Source organism: Macaca mulatta, chromosome 13 (genome assembly GCF_049350105.2).
Source record: "Macaca mulatta isolate MMU2019108-1 chromosome 13, T2T-MMU8v2.0, whole genome shotgun sequence".
Taxonomy (NCBI): domain Eukaryota; kingdom Metazoa; phylum Chordata; class Mammalia; order Primates; family Cercopithecidae; genus Macaca; species Macaca mulatta.
Window position 1 is genome coordinate 95,415,846 of NC_133418.1, and position 21,111 is coordinate 95,436,956.

Consider the following 21,111-nt stretch of genomic DNA (forward strand, 5'->3'; position numbering starts at 1 on the left):
AATGACAGCCAGATGAGGATCTTGGGTGTTTTGCTTTGTGTTTCCCACAACAAAAAGAGCAGAGACAAGCAGTTCAGTGCTGGCATAGATATCCAATGACACCATTAGTGACTCGACTTAACTCTTTTTTTTTTTTTTTTTTTGAGATGGAGCCTTGCTCTGTCGCCCAGGCTGGAATGCAGTGGCACCATCTCGGCTCACTGCAACCTCCGCCTTCCGGGTTCAAATGATTCTCCTGCCTCAGTCTCCTGAGTAGCTGGGATTACAGGCATGCGCAACCACGCCCAGCTAATTTTTTGTATTTTTAGTAGAGACAGGGTTTCACCATGTTAGCCAGAATGGTCTCAATCTCCTGAGCTCGTGATCCATCTGCCTTGGCCTCCCAAAGTACTGGGATTACAGGAGTGAGCCACCGCGCCCGGCCGGCCATGACTTAACTCTTATTACTTTACTAGTCCACATCCCATGTTGTCAATCCCTGATTACAAGACAGCTGACACACCTCCAGGCATTATGTTCATGTTCTAGGCAAGAAAAAGAAGCAGCAGAAAGGGGAAACTTCCCCCACAATTCCCAGCGCCAGAGGGCTGCCAGATAAAACACAGGATGCCCAGTTAAATTGAGTTTCAGATGAACAACAAAATTGTTTTTTAGCATAAGCATGTCTCATGCAATATTTGAGATGTATTTTCACTACTAAAATTGTTCATTATTAATCTGAAATGCACATTGAACTGGGTGTCCTGTATTTTTATTTGCTGAATCTGGCAACCATACGAGCGTAATTCTGCTTACATTTCACCACCAGAACTGTGTCACATGGCTGTTCCTATGTGCAAGGAAGGTTAGTTAAATCAAGTCATTTTTTTTAAACTTCCAGTCTCAATAAAAGAAGAAGGCAAGAGAGAAGGAAGTTGGTTGGGGACCTGAGTGAGCCAGCCTATGAAATCCATGGCAGTTCAGTTCCCCTCTGGCCTTTCTTATAGATCATATTATGGAATTTGTTTTTGTTTCTGTTTTTGTTTGAGATGGAGTCTCACTCCGTCACCCAGCCTGGAGTGCAGTGGCGCGATCTCTGATCACTACAACCTCCGCCTCCCAGATTCAAGCAATTCTCCTGCCTCAACCTCCCGAGTACCTGGGACTACAGGCGCACACCACCATGCCCACCTAATTTTTTGTATTTTAGTAGAGACGGGGGTTACACCATGTTGCCCAGGCTGGTCTCGAACTCCTGAGCTGAGGCAATCCGCCCACCTTGGCCTCCCAAAGTCCTGGGATTACAGGCATGAGCCACTGCGCCAGGCCCCGTATTATGGAATTTATATTTTAATCTATGCTCAGTGAGAAGGAATTGAAGAGTTTAAAAGAAGGGAAGGATAACCTAAATTAAATGTAAGAAGACAGTTCTGGCTTCTGTGTGTAGAATGTATAGGGAGGAAGTTTAGGCCAGAAGTGAAAAGATCTGTTAGAAGAAGCCTGGAACCTTCTAGAACCTTTGAGAACTCAGCCTGGCCAGCTTGCCACGCAGATACCTCACTTTCCTGCATGTGCAGTGACTCTTCTGAAAAATGAAAAGGAATGGGTAAGAGGCCCCTGGGTGCCCCATGCAGCTCTCCCAGAGTGGCAGCAGGTGACAACCAGTGGTACATTCCCAGCTTCCCTTTGCTTCTCAGCTGTGTGGCTTGGTTATTAACGTTCACCCACGTTCCATGCTCCTTCTTCAGCAGGGGGTGTCTGAGAGCCACAGTAGATGGAACATCAGAACTTATTATAATAAGGTTGAGATTTTATGATACTCTTGCAAGGAAATGGGCAAAAAATTGCTTTTTAAAATATTTAATTTAAAAAATCAATGGAATGCCCAGAAAAAGCAATAAAACCTGCTACCTTTTAGCAAAAATTTTAAAAGTAACATAGAAGATGTTTATCTTTTGACATCTGGGACTTAAGGCAAAAATTGAACAATCCAATTCCAGAGCTAAAAAACCCACATGGAAAAAGGAAAACCTGACTTTGTGCTTCTCTCTCTCTAGTGGGTTTTGTTCCAGTGAAGGCACCCTGGTCGTCCAGCTCCCTCCCTTCCATCTCCCTCCTCCAGCAAGTGCTTTTATCTTTCCTTCCTCCTGTTTCTCATTGAATTAAATCAATTCTTTAGTTTTCATTTGGTTCCCCTTTCTCCCTCTCGTCAGATCAAGTGCTTTTCTATTTTCCTTGAGGATTACCGAAATGAGCTCTTAGGGAAAAAGGATTTCTCAGCACTTTGTCTTCTGTTTCTTTCTATTTATTTGGTTTGCCTTTTATTATCTTTTTTTTTTTTGCTGACACCCCAGGACATATATGCAGTATGTAGAGATTATTGGCTCTGCCCCTTTTTTCTAAATGAAATCCATTGATGTAAAAAAAAAAAAACACCTTTGTGTCTCACCTAAAAATGGTTTATTTTTTAACAGGATCAGAGATCTAAAAGGGAATATATAAAAACATACTCCCCCACACATAGACATACATATACATCCATACATATGTGTATGTTTATGTGTATTCATCTATTGATGTACACGTATAAACGCACACACACATACGCATGCTTTACTACACACACATGAGCATAAATATGTATTATTTCTAGGGAACTTCTGCCTCAGTTAAGTTGGACCTGAAACGTTGTTTTGCCTTTTCAGTTTGCAGAGGCTCACTAATTGTGCAAATTGTACCACCACTTCTAGGCTACAACTAACTCATTATCTTAAGATTAATAATACTATCAAGAAAAATCAACTCCCTCTACTCCCCTTCTCTCTCTTAATGAACGCACTTGGTTTTTCTAATGATTCAATCTCAAAGACTAATACCAATTCTCTTCAAAGTGCTTCCAAATGAAGGTGCAGAACAGCAATACATGTAAGTCCTGGTGGTGGAGGGTAACAGAGCTAATTCCAAATATTTGACATCAAGACAGAGGGAGACAGTAAAAGTGCACAAGGACTGAGTACCTAAATAGCTCAGTTCTGCTATGGAAGCCAGTCATAGCCCTTCACCCACTGGACTGTTTCCTCAGCTGCAAGGTGAACAGGTTGGACCAAATGATTTCCACGAGTCTCTAGAGTTTTGAAGTTCTGTCTTTCCATTATCTCAATATTAGGCAAAGCATGCCAATGAGCACAGTCCCACCTACTCCTTATTCTAAATATCAGACTTCTGCTCTAAAACCTATAACATGAGTTGAGGCTATGTAGGATAGTAGAATTCAAGTTTGAAAAATAAACAATAAGGAGCCTCTTGCAGTGGCCCCAGTTTGCTCTGAACAATTCATAAGACCACATGAACAAAGGAAACCCTCAAATACTGCTCAGCCACGGTAGGGCCATCTAAGCCCTGTGAGTGATTTCAAAAGGAGGACCCACTGTCTGGGTCCCACCTGCCCATGCGTTAGTCTGTGACCTCTGGGGACAGTCAGAAAGAGCTTGAGACCAGCTGCTGGGCCTGATCCACAGAGTGGTGAGAGTGCTGAAAAGTGAAAGGAACATCTGCAGGCAGCTGGGGACCAAACCACAGGGCATTTGACTGAAACACCTTCGTAGACTTCTGTCACGGACAGGCGTATATCCAGTGAGTGTTCTACTGGACAGAAGTCTGGAAACCTTGCCTTCTAATTGCAGATCCACCACTAATATGCTGTGTAACATTGGGCAAGTCCTGAACTTCTTGGCTTCTTGGTTTTCTCCCCAGTACAACAAGTGATTAAGCTACGTGACAATCATGTTTATGTCTAGCTATGACATTCTCAAAGTCAGATATGGAATGTAGCATTTTTAAGTCTCCTCAGGTAGCGAGTCCAATGCAGTAACTCAGAGGAGGCTTTCCAGGAGCATGATTCTGCCAGAAGGAGCTGAGGTCTTATGAAAGGACAGTTTGAAAGTCAGACAAGCAGAAAAGACTTAAGAGATGATACAGATGTAGATATAGATTAGACATACACATAGATATTGATATAGATAGATATGGATGAGGATATATTGTTTCTCCTTTTTTTCCATGATTTTTTCCTTTATTAGTTTCTGCAAATGGTCTTTGTAGCAGAAATAGATTAGAGGAGGATATCCAAAGTGTGTTCCATAGAACATTATACACAATAACAAAAGGGTTCTGTGCAGAAAGGAGTTTGGGAAATGTTTCATTTTATATTCCACTCTTGAAGAGCCACACTCTTATTGGCATATCAAGGCTCTGAGAAGTCTTCAGTGAAAGAGCCTGTTTACTTCTTGTTGTACCCAGGAGTCCTCAGACTCATTTGCCCACAGAGCCTTCTCATAATACCTGTTGACATCCATGGGGCTGGTGTTCTGTGGAAGGTACTCCGGAGCTGGCACAGCATTATTCTCCAATACGGCATCTCAGGGGCATGCATCTGGATGAGGCCTGCATGCATTATACTGCACTCCTTTTGTCCAGATTCCAAGCCATTAAACCTCTGCTGTTCCTTAGTTCCCACCTAACATGAGTGGCATTGTGATCAACTGAATGAGTAATAGCTTATAATAATGATTTAATAGTTTATTGTACTATGGACAATTAGCCAATGATGCCTGGGTCCTGTTTGATTGATTGAGATGGAAATCCATCCATGCATGCATGTGTGTATTTATGGTCTCACTCAGAGAATATGATTAAGAGGCGTCTGGTTCAGAAAGGTGGATTGAACATTTGTCTCCTCTTTTGAGATCCCACAAAAGTTATAGGAAATAGAGAAATATCAATGCAGGAACAAATTCTGAATAGCAAACAGAGCAGGAGGGGAGACATGAGCAATTTCTAGAGCACATAGAGGAGACAGAAGCTGTCCATGGAGAAAATAAAGTGGCCAGAGCCCAGAATGTGCCCAAGAGGTTTGGGGGTCCTATCTGCTGAGAGTACAGGTAAAAGATCACCTGAAAGAAAGGACGAGGGTAAAGAAAAAGAATGGAAATTTCTCTATGGTTAACCCAGATGGCCTTAATTCCTTTTCCAATATCATTTTCCCAAAGTGAAAAGTAGCAGGATACTTAACCATAGAGAGAGGAGAAAGCCTCTAAAACTTCAAATAGAGTGATAGACTTATGGCTGCTAGTGGGAGTGTTCATACCCAGGGTGATGCACCCTTTGGGCTGGCATTGGGAAACAGTCACCTGCAAAATGGCTTGCTCCTGACACTGTCCATCAGGCAAATTCTGCATAAAGGACAAACACCATCTCTACACATATAGTTCCTGTTAGCCTCCCTAGTCTCTCCTGTTTAAATGTGAGGGGCTGATCAGTGATCACTCAACATGTGAATAACCCAGCAGCATGAAAAAGAAAGATCATGCATAGCAATAAAGCCTTTTCTTGTCATGTGTTTCCTCCCCTCACCCTTCCATAATCTGCTGCCACCTCTCCCCAGGGCTCCAAGCCTCTGTTCATTTCTGCACAGTATAAAAACTTCAGTCTTCTAGTCCTTCAAGTCTCATATTTTGTGTGGCTCCCATGCATTTGCACATAAATAAATTTGTATGCTTTTTCTTCTGTTAAAAAGAAAAGGAAGAATAAAAGAGAAAAAGAAAGATCAATATAAAAAAAAGCTGACCCCAGAGAAAACAAAGATAAATCAGATAACTAACAGAAGCTAACTTGAAAGATAAATCTCTTAAGAAAGATTCAAGATTAAATATGGGGTAATTAAATTATCAGAGAAATAATAAAACAAGATTTGCTAGAGATGAAAGAGACATGTGTTTTCTTATTGACAGAGGCTAGCAAATGCTATGGATAAATTTTTGTACAGATCTATAGCTAGATACATTGCAAAATGCCACAGATAAATTTTTATATAGATCCCTACCTAGATACAGTGTATTCAAATTTTAGAACTTTAAAGTTAAAGAAAGATCCCAAAAGCTTCCAAAGAGGAAAAACAGATCAATTACAAAGAAATTGCGAACAAAACCAGCATCAGACTTCTCAATAACACTGACACTAGAAAACACTGAAGCTAGGTCTTCAAATTTCTGAGGCAAAGAGTTTCTAATCTATAAACCATAACCAGAAAATCTATCAACCAAATGTAAAGATGAAATAAACATTTCAAATATTCAAAGATTCACTAAGAAATTTCCCCCTGAGGACGTTTTCTGAGGATGGTGGGACTAACATAAAAGTCCCAGTGAAAAGAAATTTCAGAATAATAGCGGAACCATAGGCCCAGAAAGCAACTGATACAAATCAAAAGAGGAAATCAGTGTCTTCAAGAAGAAGGGAGTAATTTTTTCAAGAGGTGTATGGATGTGTTAGTGATATGGTAAAGAAGGCAGATATAAAATAAATAGAAAAAAAAATCAGCTAGAAATTCCTGGAAAGACAAACTGCAAAAACAAACAAACAAACAAAAACTGATTCTGTAGGGACCAAGGGAAAACTTTCCCTTTGCCCTCCCTCTGAAGGTTCACTGAAAAATTAACCCACAAAGGGCAGATTAATTGGAGAAAAAGCACACCAATTTATTAATGTGTACACAAGGGAAAGTCACAGAGTGGTTAACCCACCCCCCAGTGGGATGCAGAAGCTTATTTACCATCTTGAAGTTACAAAAAGAATGGGGACTTGGAGTATGGCCAAAAACAGGTTATGGTTGCAAGACAGGTTATGGGAGGAAGAGAAGAGGAGACTTGGCTAGCAAAGGTGGTCTTGTTATGTAGATGAAGTCTCACAGGTAGCAGCTTTCAAATAGAATAATAAATGTATTTTTCAGACTTTTAAGGGTGTCAACCTCTCAGTTAGTTTTTCCTAGCTCTGGACAAGGGAAGCACTGGTTGCGTAAGTGCAGATTTTCTACAGAAGCAATTTTGCCACACAAAAGACAGCTTTGTAGGAATACTTTTGTTTTCTGACTCTCCAAGCAGCCATTTGAAAATATATCAAAGAAATATGCTTTGGGGTAAAGTATTTTTATTTCCTTCAGTCCCCACTTTGAAGCCTTAACAAGTTTCACATATTTGGCCATGTGTGGTGGCTCACACCTGTAATCCCAGCACTTTGGGAGGCTGAGGCAGGCTGATCACTTGAGGTCAGGAGTTCGAGACCAGCCTGATCAACATGGTGAAACCCCATCTCTAGTAAAAATACAAAAATTAGGTGGGTGTGGTGGTGAGTCTGTAATCCCAGCTACTCAGGAGACTGAGACCAGAGAATTGCTTGAACCTGGGTGGCAGAGGTTACAGTGAACTGAGATGGTGCCATTGCACTCCAGAGCAAGACTCTTGTCTAAAACAAACAACAAAAAATGTTTCACATATTAAAAGCCAAGTTGATAGCTTTGGAGAGATTTGGTTTAGAGATTGTTAGAGATAGAAGAATGGAAAACAAATTGGGATATGCAGAAAAGAGTAAATTTAAATATACCATTCCGTCTCTCTTTAAATCAGTCTTTTAGTCCTGAGAATAGATCAGTTTGGTTAAACAGTTGTGTCCCCTTCCAGGAGGTGGCATTGCAGGTAGGCTAGGCTCTATATATGATGCAGGCAAACAGATCATAAATAAAAGATATTTCTGTGGAAACAGGAAAAAAAAAAAGGCTAATGTCTGGAATAGTCTATAAATTACTTTTTTTTAGAGTCTCTGAAGCATCTTCAGATTTCAGTGACAATCTGACACATATTTCTGGATTGTAGTTTGAATTGGGTGTTTAAATGAACTTTGTGAGTTCATATATTACTGGCTGTTTATATATAATTTGCTGTGGTAATTTTTCTTGAAGTTTGTTTAAGTGGCCTATCTTTAGTTTGCAGGGCTTTAAGAAAAGCACAGTTTTAATTTCTAATAATTTCAAGTTAGAAAAATGGAAGAAAAATTGGAAATGTTATTTTGGAGACTTGTAGCCAAGAAAGAATTCAGGATTCAGTCTAAATTGTGAGAAAATAATAAAAACTCAAAAATAATGGACAAGGCTAGAATCTCATAACAGGGTTACGAGGAAAAAAAAAAACTATAGGGTTTTTTTTTTTAAAAAAAAAAAAAACAACAATTTTTCTCTTTAGTCCTTTATTTCTACCAAAGACAAATAATGGTAGGACAAACTTATTTGCAAAATAAGTATTAGTTTGATAATATTTGGGCCTGATTATTCATATTCATATAAAGCGTAGCAAGAACAGTGATTGGCCATAGAGGCTCTTATAAGTTAGCTTTGTTGGAACTTTTTTTACAAGGAATCTAAGATTAGACTTTTTAAAACCTCAAGCCTAGAAAGCCAAGCCAAGGATGTGCCACTTATCTATATCTGTAATACCTGTACAAATTGGGTGAATGTTTCCCTTCTCGAGGTCTTAAAATATCTTGAGGTTTCTGGGCCTGTCAGAAAGTGACATATTTTACTTACCACAGGTCAGGAACCCTATAAAGAAAACTGTGTAGAAAAGGTATCAGGTCAGACTTTTTAAAGGTCTTCTTATCAGCTCGATAAAGTCAATCTAAATTCCTCAAAGCAGTCTGATCATATTTGAAAATATACCATTTCAGTCAAGGCCTTGGTAAAATAACCACTATATCCAATAACCACTATATCCACTATTAACTACTATATCCACTATAGCCACTATTTTGTCCTACAAAAGAAAACAGATTCTAATTGAACTTATGTAAATAACTACATTGCTATAAATTAAGAATACTCACAACTTTTCAAAATTCTGGAGAAATCAGGTAAAGAAAAAACTGAATGGTTTAATTTTGCTCACAAAACTATGCTTTACCCAGTTGTTGTTGTAAGCTATAAGTAGCTCAAAAGAAAAAGTTTTCTTAACTTTAGACAATAAAGCATAAAAAGAATCAACAATGTTTCAAACAAAAAGAAGTCATTAAAAATTATTTTGGTCCTCTGTTAGTTCAGTCCCATGTAATTAATTCTTGTCCCACTTGATGTTGTGTTGGCAATTTTCATGAACATGTCAGGTTATTAAAATTAGAGTCTTGAATGTTTTTTATCTAGTTCAATGATATGATCTCCAAAGTTATAGCACCTATGTTCAAGAGAACCTGTCAGAGTCCTTTCAATGAATTACCTTGAAGATGAAGCAAATTTTGGACAGTAGCTGATTACAAACCTTTTTTTGAGAATAATCAAAGTAAAACAATAATTGTCTGTGGATAAAAAAAGACAGAAATAGCTATAAAGACACAACTGGCAATGAAATTTGGTTATTTTTGTGGCACACAACAATTTAACATAATAATCTTAATTATTGCTGATAACATATACTAAGACTTATTTCAAATATGAGACAAATTAAAATGTGCCACAATTTTGACAAGTAACAATGCAAGAGGGAGAATTCATTTGATCCTGATGCTGGAAATATATCCTGCTTGGAGTAGAATGCATTCTTGGATCTATAGAGAAGATTATAAATATAACCCTTATTCACTGCAGTAAGAAATATATAGCCATCAATATAAAAGGTCTGTTTATTGATTTTTCGACACTTAGCATCAACCTATAAACAAAACGCGAAACACTTAATCTTTCTTACACAATCTTGACAAGGTAAAGGAAAAGTACAGCTGATTTGGGAGGTGGGTGTGGAAGAGAAAAAGTACAGGGAAAGGCAGGAAGACTAAATAGCCTCATCTTTATAGTGAGGAGAGTCAAGTGATACTGTCTGGAGCTGATGGAAGAAGTCATAAATATATCACATAAAGTTAAAAACATAAGCAATAGAAGATAATTTTTAAAATCAAGAACATTTAAAAATCAAGAATTATAAAATGGATATTGTTATTTTTCTTATTGTCCTGTCCATGTCTAAAGTTGTCATACCTGCAAGTAAAACTATGACTATAATATTTAGAATTATGAAGGCAGCCACCTAAATAAATTAGAAATCCTTAAAAAAAATTTTTCCAGTGTGTGGAATGTGGTCAGGTAGAGCAGAGGTTAGAGACTGTTTTTTGAAAAAACATTATAAGCAATTCTGTACTATTCCTTGTCATGTGTATTAGTTCATGCTTGTGTCACTGTAAAGGAATACCTGAGTTTGGGTAACTTATAAAGAAAAGAGGTATAATTGGCTCATGGTTCTGCAGGCTGTACTGGAAGCATGGCAATGGCATCTGTTTCTAGTGAGGGCCTCAATAAACTTACAATCATGGCAGAAGGCAACAAGGAGCCAGCATGTCACATGGTGACAACAAGAGCAAATGAAAGAGAATGAGGAGGTCCCAGACTCTTTTAAACAACCAGATCTCACATAACTAACTGAGCAAGAACTCACTTATCACCAAGGGGGTGGTATTAAACCCATTCGTGAGGGATTTACCCCCATGATCCAATCACCTTCCACCAGGCTCCACCTCCAACATTGGGAATCACATTTCAACATGAGATTTGGAGGGACAAACACATCCAAACCATATTATTTCACCCCTGCCCCCCTCCAAATATCATCTCCTTACATTTCAAAATATGGTTATGCCTTCACAATAGTCCCTCAAAAGTATTAACTCATTCTAGTATTAACACAAATGTTCCATGTCCACAGTCCACAGCCTCATGTGGGGCTCAAGGCCAAGTTCCTTTCACCTATGTGCCTGTAAAATCAGAACAAGTAATTTACTTCTAAGATAGTGGTGGTACAGGCATTGGGTAAATATTCTTGTTCCAAAGTGGAGAAATTGACCAAAACAAAGGGGTATCACACAAGTGTGGAACACAGCAGGGCTGTCATTAAATCTTAAAGCTTCAAAATAGTCTTCTTTGACACCATGTCCCACATCCAGGGCACACTGGTGCAAGGGATAGGCTCCCAGAGCCTTAGGCAGCTCTACCCCTATGGCTTTGCAGTGTGCATCCTCCATGGCTGCTCCCACAGATTGGAGTTGAGTGTCTGCAGCTTTTCCATGCTGAGGTTTCAAGCTGCCAGTGTCTCTACCATTCTTGGATATGGAAGTCAGCAGCCCCTTTCCCACAGCTCCACTAGGAAGTGCCCCAGTGGGGACTCTGTGTAGAGGCTCCAACCCCACATTTTCCCTTGATATTAACCTAGTAGAGTTTCTTTGTGGGGGCTCTGCCCCAGTGGTAGACTTCTGCCTGGGCACCCAGGCTTTCCTATACCTCCTATGGAATTTAGATGGGAGCTGCCAAGCCTTCTTCACTCTTGCATTCTGTGTGCCTGTAGGCTTAACACCACATGGAAGCATAGCTTATGCTATCCAAAGTTGTGTCTGGAGCTGTACTTGGGCCCTTTTGAGCCTTGGCTAGAGCTGGAACAGCCAGAATGTAAGGAGCAGTGTCATGAGGCTGAGCAGGGCAACAGCACCCTGGGCCTGGCCCCTGAAACCATTCTTTCCTCTTAGGCCTCTGAGCCTGTGATCAGAGGGGCTGTCCCAAAGACTTTTGAAAGGCCCTTGAGGTCTTTTTCTTATTGTCTTGGATATTAGCACTTGGCTCCCTTTTAGTCATGCTATTCACTTTAGCAAATTGCTCCACAGGCCACTTGAATTCCTCCTCTGAAAATGTTCTTTTCCTTTCTACCACATGAGTAGTCTGCAAATTTTCCAAACCCTTATGCTCTGCTTTCCTTTTAAATATAAGTTTCAAGTTTGTCATGTCTTTGCTCCCATATCTGATCATAGACTGTTAGAAGCAGCTAGACCACTCAGGAACTCTGCTACTTAGAAATTTCTTCTGCCACATACCCTAAGTTATCACTCTTAAGTTCAACCTTCCACAGATCCCTAAGGCATGAACATGAATGCAGCCAAATTATTTGCTGTGGTGTGCACAGGTTACCTTTACTCCAGTTTTCAACAACTTTTTAATTTCAATTTGATACTTCCTTAGCCTAGTCTTCACTGTCCGTATTTCTATCAGCATTTTGGTCAAAACCATTTAATTAGTCTCTAAGAAGTTCCAAACTTTCCCTCATCTTCCTGTGTTCTGAGCTCCCTCTGCCCAAATTCCTCCAACCCCTGCCCATTACTCAGTTCCAAAGTTACTTCTATATTTTCAGGTATTTTTATAGCAAAACCCCACTCCTTGGTGCCAATTTTCTGTATTAGTCCATGCTTGTGTCACTATAAAGGAATACCTAAGGCTGGGTAATTTATAAAGAAAAGAGGTTTAATTGGCTCATGATTCTGCAGGCTGTACTAGAAGCATGGCAATGGCATCTGTTTCTAGTGAGGGCCTCGGGAAGCTTACAATCATGGCAGAAGGCAACAAGGAGCGAGCATGCCACATGGTGAGAGTGAGAGCAAGAGAGAAAGGAGGGGAGGTTCCAGACTCTTAAATAACCAGATCTCACATAACTGAGTAAGAAGTCACTTACACCAAGGGGATGGAGCTAAACCATTCATGATAGATCTGCCCCCATGATCCAATCACCTCCCACTAGGCCCCACCTCCAACATTGGGAATCACATTTCAACATGAGATTTGGAGGAACAAATAATCCAAATGACATCACCATGTTACCACCATATCACTTTGATTTTTAGGATCACTGAGTACCTACTATGTGGCAAGCATTGTGTTGCATACCAGATATTTAGAGGTGTTAGCAGCCTTATAGCAGAAGCATCTAAGAAACAAATGATGCTAGCACAGGAGCCCTTCCTAGGGATGTTTGTGTGTAAATTGGGAGAGAGGAAGGCAGGGCAAGGAACCACAGCTTACTTCCTTACTTCTCAGCAGGAAAGTTCACGGAGTATTTGGCCAATTGATTAAAACTGTTGGTATATAAACCTCAGAGAGGTGAATTATGAGAAGAAGAGTTTAGGACTTGGGGGCTTGGAGACTTGACTCAATTTCTTTAGATTAATAACATTCTAGGCAGGCAGATAGAATTACTGACAGTTTGGGGCTCTAAGAATCCTTAGAGAGACTCTATCCAACCCTTTCATTTTACAAAGGAAGGTTGGTAGTAGCAGAGCTACTCCAATTTAGTCCTTCTGATTCCAGGTTTAGTCCTAGTTCAAAGGAATTCCAGACTAAGACACCTGTCAACACAGGGAACTGATATTTATTACATACCTACCTTGAGCAGGCATGGTACTGACTACTTGATACATGTTATTTAATCTAATCTTCACAGCAGCCATATGAGGTAGGCTATGCCCATATTAAATTTGAACAAACTAATATTTAAGTGTTTACATAATTTGTCTAAGGTCAATAACTGAACAGATATAAAAGAGTTTGACCTCTAAGTTCATGACCCTTGGGTTTTGCTCATAATTTGAGCCCTGCTGGTTGAGATGAGAGCAGCATATTCCTACACTGGTGAACAGAGGTAAAAATAACCATTTCATATTTAATCATTAAACATATTGACATGATGCATAATAAAAGAAACATGGTCATGGCGCTGTATAAGCAGAGCTCTTTGATCTGCCTCTCCACTCTCCTGTGGCCACACTGGGTGAAGGTCTGTGTGCTGCTAGACCATCCTTCTTAATTAGAAAGGACCCCAGGAGACTTCGCCTAGCCCCAAGCTATCCTGAGCAAAATAAATAGGAAACAGAAAAGAGAGAGGAGAGAGAAATTCTTACTGACTTTAAAAGATTTATACTGACAATATCCCAAGGAGCTTATGAAATGTATTTTTTCCCTTATTTTTGGTAGAGGAAAGCTGCCGATGAAGAGATAGCTCTCAACTATAGAGTTTCACTGACAGTGAAAATACTTTAAGCTCAGTTGCTTATTGATAGGTTGCAGAAAATAAGGTTCATATAAACATCATCTCACATATTAGAACTGGAAAAATAATCTATCTTTCAGTCAGCTTTGAAAGAGTTCCATTATTGAGGTGCCAAATTACGGGGACAGAATTCACATGCATGGCCACACCCAAGAGTGGAGAGGATCAGTGACACATGAAGTGTCCCTGGTCCCAATACCCCAACACCTTCAGCTGGATTTTTTTAGCTTCTCGTGCGTGTGCACATGTGCATAAGTATAATCTTCCTGAGAAGAACGGGGATACCTTCTTTATTTTGCCCCCATTCTTCCCTTTAGTAACTGAAAAATTTCCTGGTTTCTACTCAACATTCTGCCAACTTGAGAACATCAGAGAATGGTCTCAGACCAGGGCACAGTTGCTGCTGCTCCCTTATGTGTAAATTATTATCGGACATGGGACTGGCTTCATCCTAACCCCAGGCCATACCCCCAAAGAGTCTGGAGCAAGACTCTGTCCCCAAAGATACTTCCAGGGTCCTCATGTGCTCTGCACAGATACACACTACCCTAGTACTGGAAACCCCAGTCATCCACCTTCGACATATTGCCTTTGCTTACAACAGTAACATAGCAAACACTTCAAATTTGTATTTAGTCACATTCTTGCCCTTGTGTGGACTTGTGGTGCAAGATGAGGTTGGGTCAATATTAATTCCCTCTTGCCCCCACCATAACAGATCAGATCTCCTGCAGCACCACTCTGATGGTGCCATTCTCCTGCTCGAAATATCTGGCTCTCTATTATCCACAAAATAAAGCTGGAAATCTTCAGCCAGGAAGCAATGCTCTCTATGGTCTGGTTACACCACCTATCACCCTAGCCTTCCTTATTTCTCAGTTTTCTCTTCAGTGCCTACTCTGCAGCCAAACATCATCTACCTTTGTCCTTATTCCTCTTCCCTTCAACTTCTGCACAGTCCATTCTGCCAGTATCTTTGTTTTTCTCTCCCTGTAAGACCTGGCTCAATGGTCTTCCTCTTTATGGATCTTCCCACCTGGACCTCCTGTCTCCTCCCTCCTGAAGCCTCCCAACATGTTTTGCCTGGATGCGTGTCTGACTTTATGACCTCTTTTAGTGCTGATAGTGCTTGCAGACATCTCTTCACCCCTGCCAGACCTGGAGTTCCTTGAAGGCCACAACTGTGTCTGTCACGTCGTCTCCTCAGCGCAAAGCCAGTCAGTGCTTGGATGTTTGCTCAAAATAGGCATCCGTTAAATGGAATCTGAGGGCAGAAAGGAGTAAGGAAGGGACCGAATAAATGGATTGGGTCTGGTGCCCATGTGCCCCTCATTCACCTTCCTGCCCCTCTGACTTCCAAAGTTGTACATTCTGGCCACAAGATACCTTGGCCATGTTTCAGGCTGAAGTACACGGTGGGCCAGTGAAAAAGATACAAGGAGAAGAGTACTGCTTAGGAGTCCAGAAATCTGGAGTCTGGTCTTAACCTTCAAACTAAGACTTTGGACAAATCATTTCCCTATCTGGATCTCCAGTCTGCTTCTCTAGGAAAGCAAGGCAACTGAATTAGATGATCATCCCCATTCTTTGTTTTTGGTTCTAATCCCTTTTCTTTTCCTCTGTGCCCAGACAAGAACATTTCCTCCACTCAAAATACTGTAATAATGTAGATTATTTACTGATGGTTGTAGAGCACTTCTCATGACCATACGCCATGCTGAAACTTCCCAGCAGGTACAGAGGGTTCACGTTCTCGATCCAGCTCAGACACAGTCTTGTGCTTCATCCTGATTTAAACCAGAAGTCGCTTTTACTTACTTTAAGAAAGTTGGAAATCTCCAATTCCTGGAAGAACACCTTCCTTTGGAATAATGCTTTGCCTTGGTAGGAATCCCTCTCTTTTATCTGCACCATTGCTTATTGCAGGCTGCTAGTTTATTTGCCTATTTGGGAAATTGGGTTATCTGCAGAAGGAGACCTTGGAAGTGCCAGGAGTAGTTTAAGAAGACTGAGTACTCCTTAGCTGCTTCCCACTGTGGAAGTCAGGGATCTTGTTGAAATAGATTTCTACTGCAAAAGCAGCAGCATCTAATGGCCCAAAACTTCATTGCAGAAGTGCAGCAAGTAAAATTAATGTATCAGAGGGAATGCCTGGAACAATACAATGGTGGTGTGCTTTTACACTGATAGTAATCCCGTTGAGTGTAGGTTTCTTGCAGGTCATTTGGCCTGTGCTACTGGAATCAGGATTGGCTTGCTCCAGAGGGAAACTCTGCCACGGGCACAACACCAGGGGGGATTTGTAGGGCTTTTTCTGGGGAGAGTTGCAAGTTCACATGACTCATAGGCTCAAGAGCTGAAATGAACCTTTAGAGATTATTGAGTTCAGCCAACCCTCTCACCCCATTTTACAAGGGAGGAAACGAAACCTAGAAAAGTTAATGCTTTTCCCAAGATCATTCAACTAGTAAGGGAAGGAACAAGAGTCTTTTGAAATAGATGTTTTTATTCCTGTTTTGCAGATGAAAAATCTAAGGGTCTAGGACACAGAAGTAGGAAGTAGGGGAGGTAAGGTTAGAACCTTGGTCTGCCTGACTGTAAGGTCCATGTGCCCAGTCACTGTCCACCTGCATCAGGCTATACTATTTACAAAGAAAATCTAAGAGCAGAGGAAGAAGGCTGGGTGCATGCAGAGAAGGAGATAATGGCCTCCAGTATCTCTGATTTTGATGCTATTTGTCTCTAAGTCTTGCCACAGAGCTACTGCTGGTCTTACCTGAATACATCTACAGATTCATTTTCCCTGTCTCTTTCCAGGGTCCTTTCTCCTCCTCAACACCTCAGCTGACTCCAAGCACACCATCCTAAGTCCGTGGATGAGGAGCAGCAGTGAGCACTGTACGCTGGCCGTCTCAGTGCACAGGCACCTGCAGCCCTCTGGAAGGTACATTGCCCAGCTGCTGCCCCACAACGAGGCTGCAAGAGAGATCCTCCTGATGCCCACCCCAGGGAAGCATGGGTAAGTACTTCTCCATGTCCAAAATTGATTTTATACAAGGTGATTCGGCTTTTGGCTACACATTTCCAGAGTCTGTGACATCTACTTACAAACTCATGATTGTCCTTGAATCGGTAGGTCCAGGTTGAGCAATTGCTACTAATATCCCTTAGGTGGTGTCTTGGGTACTGACCTGTGGGTCCCTCTGACTGTCCTGGCTAGTGGCCCTTCCAGAAGCCAGAGGACCAGCTGCCAGAGTGGGCATTTCATGAGTGGGTATTAAAGATGTTCATTTCCCAAAGTTCAGATGGAGCCAAGAAGAAAACAGCCAAAGAAATGTTAAAAGGCCAGAATGAAAGTAATTTAATATGGTAGAAACTGGGTTTTACCAGCAGAAGTTGGGCAGGAAGGGAAAGGACAAAATATTTTGGCCATCCAAGCAGGTTCTACGGGAATTTGGTACCCCAGAGCAGGATTAGTCATGGATACTACACCAGTGTAATTCAGTAGAGATTGGAACAGAGCTTTGTGCTACAACCACCAAGGCATATGCCAGTGGAAACCTTTAAGCTTTCTGGAGATACTTACTTGCTTACTCAGTGATTCATCAGGGCTCTACAAGTCGTGACATTGGAAAGCAAAGTTAAACTAGGGCACCTCTGTGCCTGGCTTTTGTTTTTTCATTCCATAAGTATAAATACCATCCTATGATCTCAGCACTGAGGGACCCCAGATCTGATTACTTTAGCAACAAGGATCCTTCTTTGTGACTTGTTTACAGGAGAAAATTCCCAAATGTCTAGCTGTGCTTAGACTTGGCTTCCTTCTAAGAGAATATCTTTTCAGAAGGGTCCCACCTGGACGATGACTGCTAACCATCCTCCATCCCCATGGTGTGCAGGGGAGAGATCCTGTCTGTTGCTTTGGCAGTAAGGCTGAATGGCCTCCTTCATAATTTATTGAAAGTCTTCTCCCCACTCCCCGCCATTAACCCATCTGTATTTAGTTGCACTTAGAAGGACTACAAGCTGCTGCAGTCTCATCAGGAATGAAATCTTGGCATCAAAAAGAATGCTCTCCACATTCCTAAACTCATATCCATCTTCCTGCCTCTGAAATACCTCTTTGGGCTGGCTGAGAAGGTCCCAGCTACCAAGGACTCTTGCTCTATTCACCAGATATCAGTGTGGGATAGCAGGTGTCTGGACTGCCCCGTTTGGGACCAGCTGTCCTCTGGCACCAAGCCTCCCTCCAGCACAGCTTCTCTTTCCAGTAAGGAGCCTGGATGGGAAGGCCTCTTATCTGAGAGCAGGGCTATGTGCCATCCTGTAGGTATTTGCTCAGTCTCATATTCTGAGAGTTGCATATTCTGACTTACCACTCTCAACATTCCTTCCTTCCCCACCAGGCCTGGCAGAGACCAGGGATTGTTGCTTGAGGCTGCTGAGCCCTCAGGCATCAGTCCCTTGTGATGCTGGTGGAGGGTGGGGGGATTCACAGATGTGGCTGGGAGAGGTGGAGTTGGAGTCTGAGAATACCCACGAGTGTGAGAAAAGGTGCCAGAGGGGTTTCAGCCCTTCTTGTGTGGCCTGGCCTGTTTCCCTGTGTAGCATAGTCAGGAACATAACTCCTCGGGTGTGACTGGCCATAGGGCCTTGCAAATAGTTTTTCCCTCTTTACCTTTCTATGCTCATAACTACCAAGTGAATTCTGATTTAAAGGAGGAGAAAATGAGGCAGAGAGAGGAAATAGGAAGTGACGTGGTCCAAACTGGACTCTTTCCAGGAAACCTAAAGCCTCTTAGGGAGAAAGGGTGGAGTTGGGAAAGAGAAAGGGAAATATGAAAGAATCTTGCAAAAACATAAAAAAGAGAGTGATTGTTTTGATTATTTGACCTTTCAAGACAAGTGAGCCCTGGGGCATGCGATGTCAGTGCCTTCAAGGGCAGCCTTCCCTCCATATGGTGCCATGGCCACCTACCTCAAGGTCCACCTGGCCACCCAACTTACCCTCTTCCCAAGGCAATGCCTCTATCACCAGAGGAGCTGCTCTGTCCTCTGGAAGGTGTGAGTTGAGCAGGACAGAGGAATTGGGACTGAGCTGAGGCAAATTCAGTGACTCGATGGCTTTGTCTGGGGCTGCCTACGTATACAGGGACTTAATCTTAGACCCAAGCTTCATGCATCTCAGGTACAGCGATGTTTTCCCCTGGCCCTGGCAGAGCCATGGAATTTATGGAGTTTAGTGAAGAGCAGGAGTGATTCCAGATTTAAATTACAGATGCCTGGGCCAGCCTCCTCACCTCCCCTGAGATCAGTGTGGTGAGGGTAGAAGGTGGCAGCAGAAAGGACAATCAATAGACCATCCACTGCAGCGCAGAGCTACTCTCGTGGGTGCCTTGGCCAGCTGCAAGGAACAGGGCATTTGCCTAGCAAATCAAAACTTGCCCAGCTTTGCACCGTTGAGAGTTTGGGATCACAAAGAATGGAGATTTGCCTGCTCTCTGATTATGGGGTCACTGCTAGTCTCAAGAATCTTTGGATTTGCAATACTCAGCAGTTTGCCTTGCTGAAAGCTCATTCCGTTTAATGTCAGAGATGACCTCACTAGCATAGCGCTCAGAGCAGTGAGGGGGACACAGTGATATCCTGGTGATGTCGAATGTGATGATTACAAATGGGGCTGGCTTCCTCTCATAACAGGAGATGGTGGTTTGGGGACCACTATTTGGAAAACAACATTCCGTGTTTATAGTAATGAGGGAGGAAGTTGTAATAATAAAGTCGGCTGGGGAGAGCCTGACTCAGAGGAGTGGGCTGAGGAATGACAAGTCAGACGCCACCAAGTTCCCCGGAAACCACTGAGTCGTGAGCAGGCAGTGCTGGCTGTCGTGCATCAGAGGGGCGGGAGCAGCAGGCTGGTTGGAAGCACCCGGAGGCAGGAGGTAGGGGAAAGGCAGTTGGAGAAGCACAGCAGCTGCTCCCTTCCTAGTCGCCTGGAGAGCAGCGGAGTATATGAGGTCTAATGAATCACAGAGCATGAGTGGCCACGTTGGCCAAGACTGCTTGGCTTTGCCCAGAGTCTCGCAGGGGACGGACAGGTGAGTGCCCAGTCTGCTCATGTGCCCAGCCAGAATGACCAGAGAATCAAGGAAGCAGAGAAATAGGGGCTGTCAAACAGCCTAGGCCCAGCTGGTCACAGTCACGTAGGCATAGGACATCTTAGCTAGAAATTAGTGGCCACAAAGTCCCCATGAACTGACTGAATATGATAATACCTATGTAAAATGGTGAGTTGTGAAATGGCATATGGAAAATGGCTCACACGGTGCCTGGCTATAGTTGGCACTAATAAATGCTAGGTCCTTTTTGGTTCAAACATTCATCTCACCATCATGGATTCAGTGCCTCTTGTGTAGTAGGTGCCAAAGATGACACAGCCGAAGACAACAAGGTCATAGCTTTCAAGGAACATCCAGTCCAGTAAGGAAGACACAAGCAGAATAGCAACAGCACGTGCTTGTGTGAATGTTTTAAAATTGAGGCTCATATTATTAAGAGGCTGAGCTAAGATCGCTAATGGCAGATCCAGCAGAAGCAGCCGGCTAGGGAGCCATCCACTGCACCACACTGCCGTTCTGATGTGTCTTAGAAAGATCGATCCAGCAGCAATTGTCTATGTAAAATTGGTGTTCTCCTGGATGCAGGAATGCAAGCTTGAGGGTGGGTGGCATGTCAGGCTATAGGAGACACTCTCCAGGGCTCCTGCCCAGAAGGCCACCTCCAGTCTTGTTTCCTCTCCAAGCACATGGCTTTCTCCTACAGCCACGGGTATCTGGGGACTTTATTATGTGTGACCAGAACTACACAGTGTGTGGAGGGAAGAATTGGGCCCCGAGGGAATAGAAGTTGCCAATCATATGAATTACTAATACTTGAAAAGATATTTTAAACCGAAAGTCATTGGGGAAACTCAGGCTTGAGCCAAGATAAGCTGTCAGGGCATTTTAAAGCACAAATAAGACTCAGTCCAGAGTGTGGTGGTGAACTGAAATTCTCAGCACAAAGCCTTGCCTTTCTGCAGGACCTCAACCCCTAGACCCGGAAGATACTTGAGTCTAATCTCCTCCCCTTTCCATGTTGGTTTCCTGATGGGGAACGTGAAGCCCAGGGGGGTGATGATGTGGTGTGATGTGATGAAGGTCAAACTGCAGGCTCAGACCCGGCACAATGGCTCACACCCCTAATCCCAGCACTTTGGGAGGCCAAGGTGGGAGGATCACTTGGGGCCAGAGTTCAAGACCAGCCTGGGCAACATAGTGAGATCCCCAACCTCTACAAAAAAAATATATTTTTAGTTAGCCAGGCATGATGCGACATGCCTGTAATCCCAGCTACTCATGAG

The 21,111-nt window shown here is 42.4% G+C and overlaps 1 protein-coding gene across 1 annotated transcript in view; it reads left to right on the forward strand.

Annotated features, from left to right (window-relative positions):
* ALK (ALK receptor tyrosine kinase) overlaps positions 1-21,111 on the forward strand; it is a 754,225-nt gene that overhangs the window by 387,565 nt on the left and 345,549 nt on the right. The window contains exon 4 of the mRNA XM_015112031.3: positions 16,527-16,728. Within this exon, the coding sequence (XP_014967517.3) occupies positions 16,527-16,728 (202 nt within the window). The remainder of the gene's footprint in view (positions 1-16,526; positions 16,729-21,111) is intronic.